Source organism: Phragmites australis, chromosome 1 (genome assembly GCF_958298935.1).
Source record: "Phragmites australis chromosome 1, lpPhrAust1.1, whole genome shotgun sequence".
In the NCBI taxonomy this organism is placed as follows: Eukaryota; Viridiplantae; Streptophyta; class Magnoliopsida; order Poales; family Poaceae; genus Phragmites; species Phragmites australis.
Genome location: NC_084921.1, coordinates 37768244 through 37783629, shown reverse-complemented (window position 1 = coordinate 37783629; position 15386 = coordinate 37768244). Strand labels below are relative to the sequence as shown.

Genomic DNA, 15386 nt, shown 5'->3' with positions numbered 1-15386 from the left:
TTGGTTGCAGGCCCTGAAGTGTCATGACTAAAGTTAAGATAATATTAAATTTTGGTTACAAATGATAATTTAGTTTGTGATCAAGTTAAAATTTAATTGTCCAGTTAAAATGTAGGCGGTCAAATCGACCGCTCAAAACTCACTCCCCTACTAGTTGACCGTAGACAGAGACGATCAAAATTTTTATCTTCGAACCAAATGCTAGCTAAATTATCAAATTATAACCAAATTTTTGTCTGGCTTCATGTTTTCTGTGTCACAAACCAAACATGCGTATATAAGTCCCCCGTCTTATCGCAACGGCACTCCATCGCTTCATCTTATCCCTCTTCTCCCCGCCTCCTCCCGCCGCCGCCGCTACCTCCCGAGGCCAAGCCGAAATCCCCATGGCTTCCACCACCCTCTCCTCCGCCTTCACCCTCCTCTCCCGCCCCTCCTCCTCCTCCTCGTCCCCCTCCGCTTCGCTCCCGAGGCCCTCCCTCGCCGTGCCGCGCCGCCGCCGCGCCGTCGCCGTCGCGTCCACCGCCACCGAGTCCCCCAAGGTCGTGGAGCTCGGGGATGCCATCGCCGGGCTGACGCTCGAGGAGGCCCGCAGCCTCGTCGACCACCTCCAGGAGCGCCTCGGCGTCACCGCGGCCGCCTTCGCGCCCGCCGCCGTCGTAGCGGCGCCGGGCGCGGGCGGCGCGGGGGCCGGCGCGGAGGAGGCGGCCCCCGCCGAGAAGACGGAGTTCGACGTCGTCATCGAGGAGGTGCCCAGCAGCGCGCGTATCGCCACCATCAAGGTGGTGCGCGCGCTCACCAGCCTCGCGCTCAAGGAGGCAAAGGACCTCATCGAGGGGCTCCCCAAGAAGCTCAAGGAGGCCGTGAGCAAGGATGAGGCTGAGGACGCCAAGAAGCAGCTCGAGGAGGTCGGCGCCAAGGTGTCCATCGTGTGACACTAGGTATACTAGGACCCATCATGTTTTTTCCATTACCTTTTCTTTGCATCCCAATCTTTTGTATCTCTTGTTACATGCAAGGAATTGCTGCTCGATATGAGATGTTTATATGCGTGGATTCTCTAGTTCATATTTGTATGTTGTATTAATGTATTCTACCTTGAGTTAACACTGAATGCTGCATGCTCTAAACTGGTAATGTAGATTTGTGATATTAGTGCTATCATGGTGGTGAAAATGGTGGTTCACAGCAAAATTTAATGTATTTACTGAAGGCCAGTTCAAATTATGACAGAAGTGGTGCTTTGTACTTCTGTTACACAATTCAACAATGTTACATCACATTATTGCTCCATGGTCTTGCTGAGCAGACCACATTATGTCCAATGGTGGAATGATTTTCAGCTTACTTGCATTTGTATGTGTAAGATATCTAATTGATTCCAATCGGATTCAAACTTCTAATTTCAGCTTGAGACAATCTGTCTAGTTAAGGATACATTAGCAAATTGAATTGGGTCTGGATGTTAATGGTACCACTGAACACAATAAAGAATAATTGTCAGGTGAATTACCCTTAAGTAGGTATTGTCCCGAATATCTCCAGGCTTCAGTTCTAGATTGTTGCCTTTTCAAATTCAAGACCTGTTCCTGTTCTTTATCTTCACAATGGATCTAATTATTATTTCTTCCTCTGAAAAATTCGTGGTATCGGATATTCACCATGACAATTAATGCAAGCAATTTAGAATGTATGTTGTATCTTTACTGTCAGTTCATAGTGCGAGTAACTAATAGTTGTTTCTGTTTTGGTTATCTTTAATCGTCTGTATTTATTTTTATATCATCCAATACCCAAGATAAGCAGGTATGAGTAAATCTGTTTAGCTAAATTAAATAGACTAAAGATGATCGATTCCTATGACAGTGTGGCATTGCTGCATCTCAATAATTTTGTGACCATGCAACATTCAGAGCTTGTTCGTTCAATGGATGAGTTGATACCCTAACTTTTGCTTTTGTTAGCTACCTTGTTCTCAGAATTCTAGTAATTTTAGGCAAATAGTATCACTCCATACTCCTCAATCGTTTGCGGTTCTCATGACCTATGGCACAATGTCGTCTTCATTCTTGAATTAGCTCAGTTCATTTTCCCAAATATCCTGATGCTTTCTCAACCGCCACATTTCCTGGCTCTTATTATGTTTTGTGTATGCCTGTAAGTTGCTTCACTGGGAATCCATGCTTTGCCTGCTGCAATGTTATCCTTCTGGCAATACTTTAGTTCTGGCTTCTTTGCATATTCCATGATGTTAATAAACGATACTACTGTAGTTTATGTATTTGGGTTCTCTGCATGCTCGTATAATATTGCGTTGACATGTCGTGCAAAGTTGAAAGTGCTTCTGCATAGCAAAACTTGTAAGGTCCAAAGTGAACGGAGCCCAAAGTTGACTGAAAATCATATGTTGTATTCTAGAGTATTTAAAGAATTGCATTTGTCCAAGCCGTTGATGGTTAACCCTATCATTGTTTTTTAAAAAAGAAAAACATCTTTACTCTTCAAGTTTATTTACATCAAAACAGTAATTCACCACAACTTGCAGCGATGGCTACAGCAAAAAACTCTGGCATGATTTCTTATCAGGTGGACTGCATCTTTCGCTGCAATGTCCAAGCTTTACTACACTGTGAATTCACAGCCTTCGCCACGAAATTGCACCTTCTGTTCCGAAAGGCCGCCGCTGCAACGAGCAAGGCATGCCAAACTGCATCTTGTCCAGAACTGCCATTCTTTCCTTTCCTGGGCGAGCGATACTACAAAGGATCCACGGCTCGACAAGTTAGGCTCCGCTACAATGCCTTTTGGTGAGCCGTGTGATTGTCTAGAAATGCAACCTCACCTGTACTTTGCCTGTCTTGGAGATGGGCTTAGCCGGGGCTCTGGAAAGCGATCAGTGATGTTTTCCCTGCTTGATGGTGCTTCGGCACATCAACAAGTTTAGCAACGTGAACGAAGACTGTTAAACTGGACTGAACCTTGAAAAGTGACAAGTGCTGTTAGTTAATCAAGTGTACAATTGATTAAGAAGAGGGATACTGGGAGCCAAGCTGTTTTGTGTGTTACTCTCCTTAACTGAATTGAGTACAGCTATACACTTGGCGAGAATTGAGAACAATGAATCTCTTTTACACGGAGCACTTGTAACGCACACACCACATATAGTTTGCTGCAAACATCTTCCCAAAGAAAAAAAAGTTTGCTGTAAACATCGATATCTCCAAGCTTCAAAAGCTGAAGTTCAACGATTGCAATGGCACCGGCCAGACGTCCTCGAAGGCCCAGCTGAAATTGTCGCTCGACTCAGCGGCCACAAGCTCAGGAAGCGCGGTCATGGGACCAGCACCGGCACCATTGACGGAGGAGAAGCTCTGGTGATGATCCCAGTATAACAAGCTAGGCTCCACAGCCACGTCCACGTGAGTGCTGCTGATTAAGCCACCATGTAGCAGCGTGCTGCAGCTTTCCTGGCTCATGCTAGTGCTGGCTTGGGAGTAGGTCGTGGCCAGCTCGGCAGCTATGGCGTCGGTCACGCCGTCGCTGCAGGGCTTCCGTTTCTTCTGTATCTTGGTCCTCCAGAAGTTCTTGACCTCGTTGTCCGTCCGCCCAGGGAGGTGCCTCGCGATCTTGGACCACCTGATTGATTTACCAGACATGACGATGAGTTGTTGATTAAGGGAACTGTGCAATGCGTGCACACCAGTGCATGAGTGCATGGCATGTTTAAGCGACGACGAAGGCGTTCACCTGTTGCCCCATCTGGACTGCAGCTCGACGACGAGCGCGTGCTCCTCCGGCGTGAAGTTCCCGTGGCGAATGCCGGGGCGGAGGTAGTTGAGCCACCGCAGCCGGCAGCTCTTCCCAGTGCGGTTCAGACCTGCACACGAAGACCACGTACGATTTAGCCAGCTGCTAGCTAAGCAATGCACGGTCGCGGCCGAGCTGCAGTGCGCGTGCGTACGTACCGGCGGCGCGGGCGAGGTTGTTCCATCCGCCGTCGCCGTTGAGGGCGATGTAGCTCATGAGCAAGATGTCCTCCTCCACGGTCCAGGGACCCTTGCGCACTGCCGCCGCCTCCGCCCGCACGCACTCGCCGACGTTGTTTATCCTCGCGAACTCCATGTCAATCGATCTGCTCTTCTTGCCAGCCGCCGATCGATCGAGCGATGCCTCCTCTCGCCGCCGTCGCACGAGCAACTCAATGGGCGATCCCGATCGAGCTAGATGGCTGGGAAGACTACTTGGAAATCCAGCTAGGCTTCTTGTGCGGGCCGGGCATCCCGCGGGTGAGCTCCCGGCTTTATAGGTGCGGCCCCAGTGACGTGAGCTCGAAGCCTTCCTGCCGCGGCATGGCGCGCCTAACCTCGGAAGCCGCTGGACTTGCCGAAACGGCACCGCATCCGCCGCGGCGCGCAGGAAATCGCACAGCTAGCAATCAGGCATGCGCTCGATTCGATGATCTGAGTCGTGCGAGCTGCTGCATGCTACGCTGCAGCGGGGATCAAAACGTGCGTGCTTGGCGTGTCCCATGTGGCGCATCCACTAATTTCTCGATGTGTGTAGGTAACTTTGTTCTTGGTTTTTTTGTCCGCGCACATGCATGCCATTTGCGCGGTCGGTTTTGTGGCTCGTGGTGGTTGAAGAATTAAAATGCACGGTGAAATTTGACGTGCAGAGCAGAGGCAGATGTGGCATATTGTAAAAAAAAGGCAATTTTTATGTAGTTACCATGGCAGGTTTTACCTAAGTCGACGAGCTATATATTTCGTGAGCCTCGACCCCGATCGATAACTTAATTTATTGCCTCCTGCTCCAGCCGTTGCAAGGATTGAAAGGGTCATGATCATGTAATGTGCTACGCATTTATCATCTTGTATCTCATTTGGCGAAGACGTAATTCATCAGGCTTGCTATGACTGTTAAATTAACAGATCATACCTATTCAATCTCTACTATATAAAGCATAAGTTGATTCTCGTGTCATTTTTTTTCTACTCTCCTCTTATTTAATAAAGTCATCTAAAATTTGAATAATTAACTCACTTTTATTATTCATCCTCATCCTCTAGCCTCTCCACCTCGTTATCAGCTACAGATATGAGATCCGTTCTACAAACAAAAATAAATAAGTAAATTATAAGTGAAAATTAACAGATAATCTTCTTTCTTTTTTAAATCTCATCTAAAATCAACCTAACGTTCGTTTAGCGACCCTCACGTACCATACCTACATCTTTATACTTAATATTACTATATTTAATATTTATATTTAATATTTATATTTTTGTTACAAGACGCGCACGCTATACAAGAGCGCTATCAAGCACGTAGCAAGTTATGCACGCGGGTGCATGGTGCTTTCCAAGCTTCTAGCAGCCATCGTTTCCCAAAATGGAAATCTTCTTTCGGCAGGTCGCGAACATCTTGCCCGTCAACCGTGCTGCTGTTCTGCTCACAAAAAAATTATTGGATTGCTCGAGATGAACCTCGGAACCTAGGAAATCTACCTAAAAAACCTTTGAGCTGGCTTCTAAAGCAGAAGGTCCACAACATCTCCATATCAGGCTCTTCAATTTCAGGTTCGGCTCGCGGATAAGGTCGACCAAACCAGCGTTTGTTTATCCTCCAATTCCGAACCAAAGATATGCATTTCCCATCTCAGGAACACACCCAAATCCCAACCAGAAGAGAACAGCACACGATTATCATTTTCCACCTAAAGAAAGTTGAGGACGATAATAAAAAAGGATATTTGTGTACAGGGCGACCGTAATTCCGTAAGTACGTACGACATAAACACTTCCAGACACAACTCTAATATATGCACATACTTTTTTTTTCTAAGATGAGAGCAAATTTATTATAAATTGTTCGCCTCCATCCATATGATACATGCTGCATTACCAGAGTTTGTGAACATTACACACTATTTCCCACCTCACGAACAGAAGCATTTATCTTTGGAAACGCATGGCGTATAGTCAAAAAATATCAGCTCCATATTCTTCATGGCAGAAACTTCACATTCAGGCTTCAGCAATCTTCTCAGGGCTGTCTTCACCCTTTGGCCCCAGCTTCACCTTCTTTGCTTCGTAGTCTTTCACAGCAGCTTTGATTGCATCTTCGGCAAGCATGCTACAGTGGAGCTTTACTGGTGGAAGCGACAAGTGCTTTGCAATCTCACTGAAAATCAGAACATCAAAGGCAGTTAGAGCACGTACATTCAAAGGTGCTAGCAAGAAGCCCAAGGGAGAGAAAAATGAGTTAGCATTAGTGCTAAAGGTCTGTTTATTTCAGCTGGAGATTCTGAAAAGCAGCTTATAGAAGCTGAATTATGAAAAGCTGGATTGTAAAAAGCTGAATTGTGAAAAGCTTTTAGATTGTAGATTTAAAAAACTTTAATGGACAGTTTAGTAAAATAAACTTTCACGATCTATCAAAAGCTGAGAAAAACTAGCTTCTCAGATTCTCACAATCCAACCAACAGATTTTAAAAAGCTATAACCAAAAGCTGTCTGTTTGTTTCAGCTTTTACAATCCGAAGCTGAAACAAACAGGCCCTAAGTGATGTAGGCACGATTGCTAAGGCTATAATGTATGACATCAATGCTAATATTTACTACTGGTGCTAACTTCATTTTAGTTATAAAATTAAGTATTTTATAACCTTAGCACCTATGAATGGATGCTAAGGGATAGAGTACGAGTAGCTAACAGAGGGATGGTGCTAGATGACTACCCTTAGCACCCAACTCAAGAGGTAATGAATTCATAGGTGCTAAGGTGGTATAAATGGGATTAGCATTGATGCCATGCATGCTGGCCCTAGCGCCCATGGCTATATCCCTTAGCATTCGATGCTAACTTATTTCTGTCTCCCATAGCTTCCTCTTAGCACCTATGGATGTATGTACAATGGAACTTGCTTAAAACGATTCAGCAGTGCCCAAAAAGACCTCAACATCTCTCCTTAATGTAATCAGTACAGAGAGTCAAACATCTCCGGAGGAGCAAATGAAGTCTCTGAATAAAAAGGGCAGGTTTCTATTCACTGACTCGAACAAGCTCATGAAACAGTAGAAGCTAACACATCACATACTCTACCACTCCAAGGAACTAGGTAAAAACTAATATGATTATCCCTAGCAACCGAGGAAAGACCATATTGATAGCAACTTACAGACCCCATGTACACCAGAATGTGTTATCACGCAAGCTTAATGCATAGCTGGGCTTTATTTCTTAAAAAAGAAAAAAACGATTGTGACAAAATAAAATATGAATACTGAATGGTCATCCCTCAAAGAGGCACGACGGTCAGTAGTGAATGAAGTCTTCTCAGGTACAAGCCCCCAACCTCACTTTGTTATTCACATTATTATGATAAGAATTATGTTTGCTGAAAATTGAGCCACTGTTAACAACAACAAATGATTAGAAAGGGCAACATAAACATGGTAGGATGATTGAAAAGGGGGGACCATGTAAGCATGCTGAAAATACTGGAATCCAAACGAAGTCACAAAGATTTTTTTTTTTTTTTAAAATGAGGGATAACTTACGTGTTCTTGATAGTCAAAACTTCCTCCGTTTCTTTTCCCTTCACCCATTCAGTAGCTGCAAGGACAAAAATAATAAAAACATAAGAATCACTAGAGAATCACTAGAAAATCACTAGAAAACATAAGATGGTACTAAGAGGTCCTAAAATTTCGGAAAACTACGAACAAGCAGTCAAGCACTCAAAATAACAGTACTTTGGGCATTCAGTTTAACTAAGACCACTAACTTGGGTGATGAGATTTCAGAAATCAGGAATGATTCCAACCATGCTAGAACAGGATGAAATCCGGCTCTCATTTAGCATAAAACAATAATATGAAATCTAAACATAAAACAATTTTGGGCGGGAAACTTCACAGCTTGCATTTAAGATTATAGATTCCAGTCATTTAATATTAGATTCAAGTTTCAATTGGCAACTTGGCTCCCATGGTTGTTGGCTCATAAGTCACAGAGCACAATTGAATGTCAGCATTTGCAATTTGTAGCATTTTATGCATAACAGCAATGCAAGTTAGATACAGTAAGCATCAGAAGAACCTCGAAAGCTGCCCCAATCCATCTGTTAACTATGGATTATCTGCAGGACTCTCCACACAAACCTACCCATTTTTCTAAACACCTGGGGGCATACTACAGTTTATTCAGAACAATTTCAACTGCTCCAGGCTATCACAAGTACTTCCTTTATTAAGCTACTCAACACTAAGGCACGAAAAAATCTGAACCAATTTGGTTCAGCAATCTAGAAACTACAAACATCTGAATCTGTGAAGACAATGCTACCAGTGGAAATAATAAATTTTCTTTTAACTATGAGCTCATCACATTTTCTTAAGATATAATGACCTCCCGCTGGCCAATGCAATCGAAAACTAACAGGGAAGAACAGAGCATCATAAGTTCATAACAAAATACTCAGCATAAGCATTTTAACCCTAAACTAGCCAAGTTGACATAACAAATTCAATCCTGGACTAAGCAAAGAGTGAGTGTGAAACAGCAACTCCCTACACAAACTTCTTGTCATACAGCTTGTCTGCTCACCGAATTAAAGACATGGTCGTACATCACACATCTCTGAAATTCAACACAATTAGGTTAGCGCAGCAGTAAAAAGCCAATTAGGTTAGCGCAGCAGTAAAAACTGAAAGGAGGGCCTTAAAGATCCTACATCACTAGAGATGAAAATTACCACTACAACTGTTGTTTCTGTAGCAATCAGATCAACTTGGATATCTCATGCAGCCATACATTTTGACGCTCAGATTGCGCGCACCCAGATCAAATCTGTTACCGTTTCAAGTCCCCAATCGTTTAACTCGTTGGATCAGTCGAGGAAGAAGAGTGAGCTGTGAGCGTGGGGGTGGACCGGGGTCTGTGCAACCCCTCCCCCCAAACACACACACAGAGTGCCCTGTCATCTAAAAAGTAAAAACTCGGCATAAATCATCACGACACTGAATCCATTTGCGAAACGTCGGGCACAGCACTAGCAACTAGCTAAAATTCCTTATTCTCCGCAAATAACCTCCCTACTCAAAATAAAGTCCTCAGAATCATCGGAAAACCAATTAGCGCTGCAACTCAATTCACAATAGCTATGGGCTCGTCTAAACTGGCACGGATAGAGAACTAAGCCTACAACCGAAGCACAGAGTGGAAGCGAGTAACTCGGAAAGGAGCGGTCGGGCTGGGGGCTCACCGACGGAGGAGGACGCGATGGCAGAGCCGCAGCCGAAGGTCTTGAAGCAGGCGTCGACGATCTTGCCGGAGCCCTCGTCGACGCGGATCTGCAGCTTCATGACGTCGCCGCAGGCCGGCGCGCCGACCAGCCCGGTGCCGACATTGGGGTCGTCCTTGTCGAACGACCCCACGTTCCGCGGGTTGTTGTAGTGGTCCACCACCCGCTCGTGGTACGCCCTCAACCCCGCCGCTGGGCCCGCCTCGCCGGCGCCCGCGCCGAGCCCGAGCCGCCGGAGCCCCGGGGCGAGGAGCCGCCTGCCTCCCGCGCGCAGCATCGACCGCAAACCTGGAGCCGCCGCCGGATTCTTCTGATCTTTTCGGGCCCTAGATTGGACTAGTTTTTTATGCGTTCGCCAGAACTGTGGACGTGGTTTCGATTTGTTGTGCGGTGGGGAAGAGGTGGGATCCGGTGCGTCAGGGGTGGCGCAGGGTAGTTGTCTGTTGTGGACGTGGCGTGGTCTCCATGGAGGGATACGGTGTCTGGTACGCTTCGTGGTGCAGGGGGTCCGCACCGCTGAGGCGATTGGGATGCAAACGCCGCTACGGGATGCTCGGAAGTCGGAACAGCGACGGGGATAAACGTCAGAATAATAACTGGGCTTTGTTTGTCAAATTAGGCCTCGTCAGCAGCTGACGTCACGGCCCACCTCTATCCTTTTCGACGGGCTCTTCTCTTCTCCTATGGGCCAAATCCTCAAATCGGCAAGTGAAAGTAAGCCAAACCAGCCTTTTCCGCTTAAAGAAAAGATGGAACCAGCAGGAACCTTTTTATTTCATATTTTTAAAACAAAAAAAAATGCAATTATATGGACCCATTTTGAAAAATTGCAAATCTAGACTCACGTGGTTCCAATCCTCACAAAATTCAAAATACTATCCGAATAATCATGAAAAATGTTGTGGTATAAAGGATGCTATCATCTAGCTCTCTAAAAACTTTCAAATAAAAAAGTACTTGTGAAATGAGAAAAAAAAGGACAAATTTCAGCATCCTTGAAATTTGTCTTTTTCTCTCACTGTATAAGTCATACTTTTGTCTAATTTTTTTTGAAAAGCTAGATGATAGCATTTCATACACCACATAATTTTTAATAACTATTTTGATAATGTTTTGAATTTTGAGAGCACTAAAAAGTAATATTTTTTTAATTTTTAAATATGTCACCCGTTGGAAAAACGGCATGTCACTTGTCGTCCTTCCAATGGACGACATGAGTCTAGATTTGCTATTTTTAAAACGGGCGTATATATTTACAATTTTTTATTTAAAAATATATAAAAATCTCAACCAGCAAAGCCAACGAACGCTGTATCAAATGCACCCAGCTTTATTTTTCATCGTTCTGAATATTCATATAAATCACATTTCTCGCTAATGCCAATAGGTTGACAAAGAACGGCCATCATCCATCGCCCCACATGTAGTAAACAATACTGATCTACAATATACACCGGCTGGCAATTATTTAGGACTGTACCATCTCTTATGACCAAGTTAAAAACGAGGTCGAGTAAGATTTTTTTACTAGATCATCACGCATTGGGTGAAGCTCAAGGTTTCCGTGGGAACTTCGAGAAATCAGGGCGTCGTCTCTCCACGTACGCATTCTTCCCTTCCTTCGCCTCTTCAGTGCCGTAGAATATCAGTGTGGCATTACCGCCAAGCTCCTGCAGCAGAAGTGTGATCAGAGATTGCAAACACAGTGACAGAAAGCGTCCAAGTGGATATATTCAGTAAACATTAGAGTTGGATTACATTTCGAGCTTCGGCAATTATTCAGGAAAGGGTAATGTTTGGCAAATTATACCTGAAGACCTGCATGGCCGTCATCGGCTGCGTTGAGTGCAGATTTCAGAACCCGAATGGCCATGGGGCTGTTTCTTAAGATCTGTCGACACCATTTCACCGTTTCTCGCTCCAATTCAGCAAGCTATATGTACAAGGCATGCATTGTTGTCAGTGCATCAGCAGGGTCATGATAGTTTGTTTTCAGTAATTAAATTTCCAGAACTCACTGGCACTACAGTGTTCACAAGTCCCATTCTGTCAGCTTCATCCGCAGTGTAGAACCGTGACAGAAACCACATCTCGCGGGCTCTCTTCGGCCCAACCTGACCATAAGAGAGAGAATTGAAGCGAGAATGGCACGCTACTTACTGTATTATGGATATGTTGATAATATGAAAATGGAATGCTAGTGTACACGTCAACTTTTATACTTGATGATGTAATGTGTTATTCAGAATAAACTCTTCTGCATTCGCAAAAAAAAGAATAAACTCTTCTGAGTGTTGAAGCTGTTTTGTATCTTCAATAAATAATATATACCTGGCTCACTAGAAAATTATGTGTTCTAGGACGCCATGACAAACATCTAAGCAACAAACCAATAGATCAGTATGATAACTCACCAACCGCGACATTATTGAAGATCCATAGCCAGCATCAAAACTTCCAACCTGTGAGGAATTACAATAAGGGAGGTTATAATGCACTACATGTTTATGATTTCAGTACAAAAGGGAGAAGGGTACTTAATGAAACAGAGAAAAGGGAGCCCTACAACCATCTGATTGTATTGAAATTTGAAACTTTCACTATTATTCAACGGATAGAAATGGCATGATCTGCATCCTAGACCGCAAGATACAAAGTAGACAAGAAACTCACCTTGGGCCCTGTCTGCCCAAATATCGCATTGTCAGCTGCAATTGTTAGGTCACACACCATATGCAAAACATGTCCGCCGCCAACAGCATAGCCAGCTACCTGATAGTAAGTGACACGAAATCAGTCTACAAGATGATGAAAGAAATAGGAAAAAGAGAAATGATAGTGATTATCATACCATAGCTATAACAGGCTTTGGAAGACGGCGAATTTGCACCTGAACAAATGATTCAGCTGATGTTCTCAGAATGAACAATCGCTTATACTGTCTAAAAAACTAAATTTTAAAATGATTTCATATTGTGTAACACAGGAATGAAATCTGCTTATGGAAATTTACTGACCACTAGTATCAACGTATATTCGTTAAGGCATGCATTCTAGGCAACCATCGCATTATTACATTCTTAGTTGAAGCTGAATCATGCACTAATAAGCCAATTCAAAACCTCATTAAAGAAATGATAATAGAATAGATGGAGCATTTGCTATGCAAAGTGAAATCATAGATAGAAGACTTGCTCGCTGTTTACCAAAAAAATATCGACACAACAATGGTCCTTAATTTTAGGGAAATGTTTTTTGTTCACCACGGGTAATTAAGTTTACTCGTGCACAAAATGTAAAAGAAATGCGTTTGGCTTTGACCTGGAGGTCTAGAACGTTGAGGCGGCCAAAGCTATCGAAGTCAACATATCCATCAGAATCTCTTAACGCCTGGTCACCGCCGCTACAGAACGCCTTGGTTCCCTGCTAATCAAGAATATCAAAATAAGCTTATCTTCCCCCCATCTAACCCAGCTCTCAGAATGAGCAAATTCTGAAAATTTGTGATTCCTTTAGAAGCAGCGTCGATCACCTTCCCAGTTAGTATGATAACACCAATCGAACTGTCGTCTCTAGCATCGTTGAAGGCGCGCATAAGCTCCTTCACGGTCAGTGGCCGGAACGCGTTCCTTCTATCCGGCCGGTTTATGGTGATCTGATATAGGAATTCAGTTGCTCAATCACGGTCCACGGAAAGAACAAGCAATAAGCAAACAAGCTTCATCATCTTAGCAATCCAGTAGCGGCACTTTGGAAGAGTAAAACCAAAATTTCACAAGGATACGACGAAAGAAAGAAGCTTCACCTTGGCGATGCCCTCGCCGACGGCCTTCTCGTAGATGACGTCAACGAAGCCCTTCCCGGACTCGTCCGTCGATGCGCGCCACTCCGGGGGCTCCGACGGCACGTCGCCGTGCACGCGGCGGTAGCTATCCCCCGCGGGCGACGACGACGACGCTGCCGTGGGAGAAGGCGCGAGGGGATGCGCGGAGGCGAGCGGCGGGAGCGGGTGGGAGGGCAGGAGGTGGGCCGCGACGCGGGCGAGCCTCCTCTCCGCCGCGTCCATGGCGAGAGCTAGCGCGGATGTGCGCGCCAGGTATTGGTTGGGAGTCTGGGGCTTGGTGGATTTTGGATGAGGTTTGTGTTCGGGATATGGCAAAGGGTCCGCTGACTTTTTTAAACAAAAAATTGCAAATATATGTGCCACTTTTGAAAAAATTGCAAATCTGTGTTTCAATACTCTCAAAATTTAAAATACTATAAAAATATTCTATGGTATAAATGATGCTATCATCTAGCTCTCAAAAAATTTCAACTCAAACAATCACTTGTGCAATGAAAAACAAAAAATTAATATATTTTTTTGTCTTTTTGTTTCTCATTGTATATTAATATTTTTGTTTAAAAATTTGCAGACAGCTATATGATAGCATTCTCAACATTATAGAATTTTTTAGAATTTTCATGAGTATTTTTATAGTATTTTGAATTTTAAGAATATTAGAACATGATTTTCATTTTTAAACATGTTGCTCGTTAAGAAAATTAGAAGGAGGAACCCTTCTAAAAGGCGACAGGCCGTCGGTCGCTCTTCCCACGAGTAGCAAAAGTCTAGATTTGCAACTTTTTAAAACGAACACATATATTTATAATATTTTGATTTTAAAATATAAAAAAATCACATAGGGCGAAACTTTGGAGTTTGAAGGGCTTAGCTCAATGATGGACGGACCATAGATCGACGGTCTGCGTACTTAAGCCCAATAAAGGCATGTGAACCAAATGTGTCAGTGTCATCAGTTGCTCACTCGTCAGGTATTTAAGCCCAACAAGAGCTTGACTTTTCAATTTCGCTAAAGTGCACAGCTAGGGGTGGAAACAAGCCGGTTTGAATGAGCTCGGTTGTGAGCGAGCCTCAGGCTCGGCTCAGTCAAGTTACCGAGCTGACATTTAGGCTCAGCTTGGGCTCAGTGGCAACTTGAGCCAGCTTAGCTGGCTTGTGAGCCAAGTCCATATCTCAATCTCTCTTTCTTATCTCAATCTCACGAACTCGGTGATGGGCGAAGAGGTGGCAGGCGGAGAGGCGAAGGTGGCGGGTAGAGAGGCGTCAGTGGCGAAGATGCAACAGGCGGGTGGCGGTGGTGATGGAGAGGTGGCAGGCAAGCGGCGGCAATGACGTAGAGGCGACGGCATGCGATAAGTAGAGAGGCAGGCAGGCAGCAGGTAGAGAAGTGGCGTCGGGTGCCGAGCGGAGTATCCGTCATGGCTGATGATGAGCAGGGCCTCATTGATGCCCTCGACACGTGAGTGGCTGTCGATGATGAGGCAGAGGTAGCATGGAGGCTGGGGAAGCACCCAGCGTTGCGCAGCGGCAGCACATTGCACTGGGAGAGCGAGCTTTGGCGTGGCAATCACGAGGTGAAGGTTGAGTCGAGCAGGATCTTGTGTTGCGTGATGGTGTGGTTCGTGTTGGCGGGGGAGGAGGAGTTGAAGTGGCTCACGGACGGGAGGGGGAGAGGTCGCAACGGGTGCTGGTGTGGAGGAGCTCGGTGAGAAGAGGATGTCAAAGACAACGATGACGAGGAGTGGCGTAGCATGGGTGTGTAGCTGAGCGCAGTGATGGTGGTGGGAGGAGGACGAGGAAGTGCTTGGCATGGTGACAACGGTGATAACCTTAGCTGGATCAAGCACTGAGTTTGTTGGTTGATGGTAGCTATATGAGTCCACATCGCATATTCAATTTTGAGGAACCTAATGGACTAGGCCGGCGAGCGAGCCACTCGAGCCACTCACGAGCTAGCTCGGGCTCAGCTCGATGTTCCACTAAGCTAGGGAGATGGCTTGGGCTCAGCTTGTTTGGCCTCTGAGCCGAGCTGAGCCTTTTTGAGCCCAAGCTGGCTCACGAGCCTCGAGCTATGTTTCCAACCCTACGCATAGTGCCAGGTTAACTAGGGGTGGATCCACGTTATACGTGGAGGGTGCACATGATATCATGTAATTTTTCGTTTCTCAATTATATATCGTAAGTATCAAATCTATATGATACCCCTAGATCAATAAATAAGACACACAAATCTCT

General features: G+C 44.9%; 4 protein-coding genes across 5 annotated transcripts; 1 reads left to right on the top strand and 3 right to left on the bottom strand.

The window, feature by feature from the left end:
- Window positions 1-290: 290 nt before the first annotated feature.
- LOC133917807 (large ribosomal subunit protein bL12c-like) lies at window positions 291-1161 on the top strand. The gene has a single exon (XM_062361654.1). The coding sequence runs from the start codon at window positions 387-389 to the stop codon at window positions 933-935; it is 549 nt and encodes a 182-aa protein (XP_062217638.1). The 5' UTR covers window positions 291-386; the 3' UTR covers window positions 936-1161.
- Window positions 1162-3227: 2066 nt separating this feature from the next.
- LOC133884562 (MYB-like transcription factor EOBII) lies at window positions 3228-4122 on the bottom strand. Its single transcript, XM_062324020.1, has 3 exons — window positions 3966-4122; window positions 3748-3877; window positions 3228-3636 (listed from the first exon to the last, which is right to left on the bottom strand). The coding sequence occupies exons 1-3, from the start codon at window positions 4120-4122 to the stop codon at window positions 3228-3230; spliced, it is 696 nt and encodes a 231-aa protein (XP_062180004.1).
- A 1562-nt stretch (window positions 4123-5684) lies between these two features.
- LOC133917799 (iron-sulfur cluster assembly protein 1-like) lies at window positions 5685-9658 on the bottom strand. The gene is made up of 3 exons (XM_062361651.1): window positions 9269-9658; window positions 7563-7617; window positions 5685-6183 (listed from the first exon to the last, which is right to left on the bottom strand). Exons 1-3 carry the CDS (start codon window positions 9582-9584, stop codon window positions 6027-6029), a joined length of 528 nt encoding a protein of 175 aa, XP_062217635.1. The 5' UTR covers window positions 9585-9658; the 3' UTR covers window positions 5685-6026.
- A 959-nt stretch (window positions 9659-10617) lies between these two features.
- On the bottom strand, window positions 10618-13457 carry LOC133917787 (1,4-dihydroxy-2-naphthoyl-CoA synthase, peroxisomal-like). 2 transcript variants are annotated; one of them, XM_062361643.1, is made up of 9 exons: window positions 13113-13457; window positions 12840-12962; window positions 12629-12733; window positions 12159-12197; window positions 11981-12079; window positions 11722-11769; window positions 11326-11421; window positions 11118-11240; window positions 10618-10977 (listed from the first exon to the last, which is right to left on the bottom strand). In XM_062361643.1, exons 1-9 carry the CDS (start codon window positions 13371-13373, stop codon window positions 10861-10863), a joined length of 1011 nt encoding a protein of 336 aa, XP_062217627.1. In that variant the 5' UTR covers window positions 13374-13457; the 3' UTR covers window positions 10618-10860. The 2 variants fall into 2 exon arrangements, with proteins under 2 accessions (XP_062217627.1, XP_062217632.1); XM_062361648.1 differs by having other exon boundaries at window positions 12629-12730; window positions 13113-13455.
- Between the last annotated feature and the right edge of the window lie 1929 nt (window positions 13458-15386).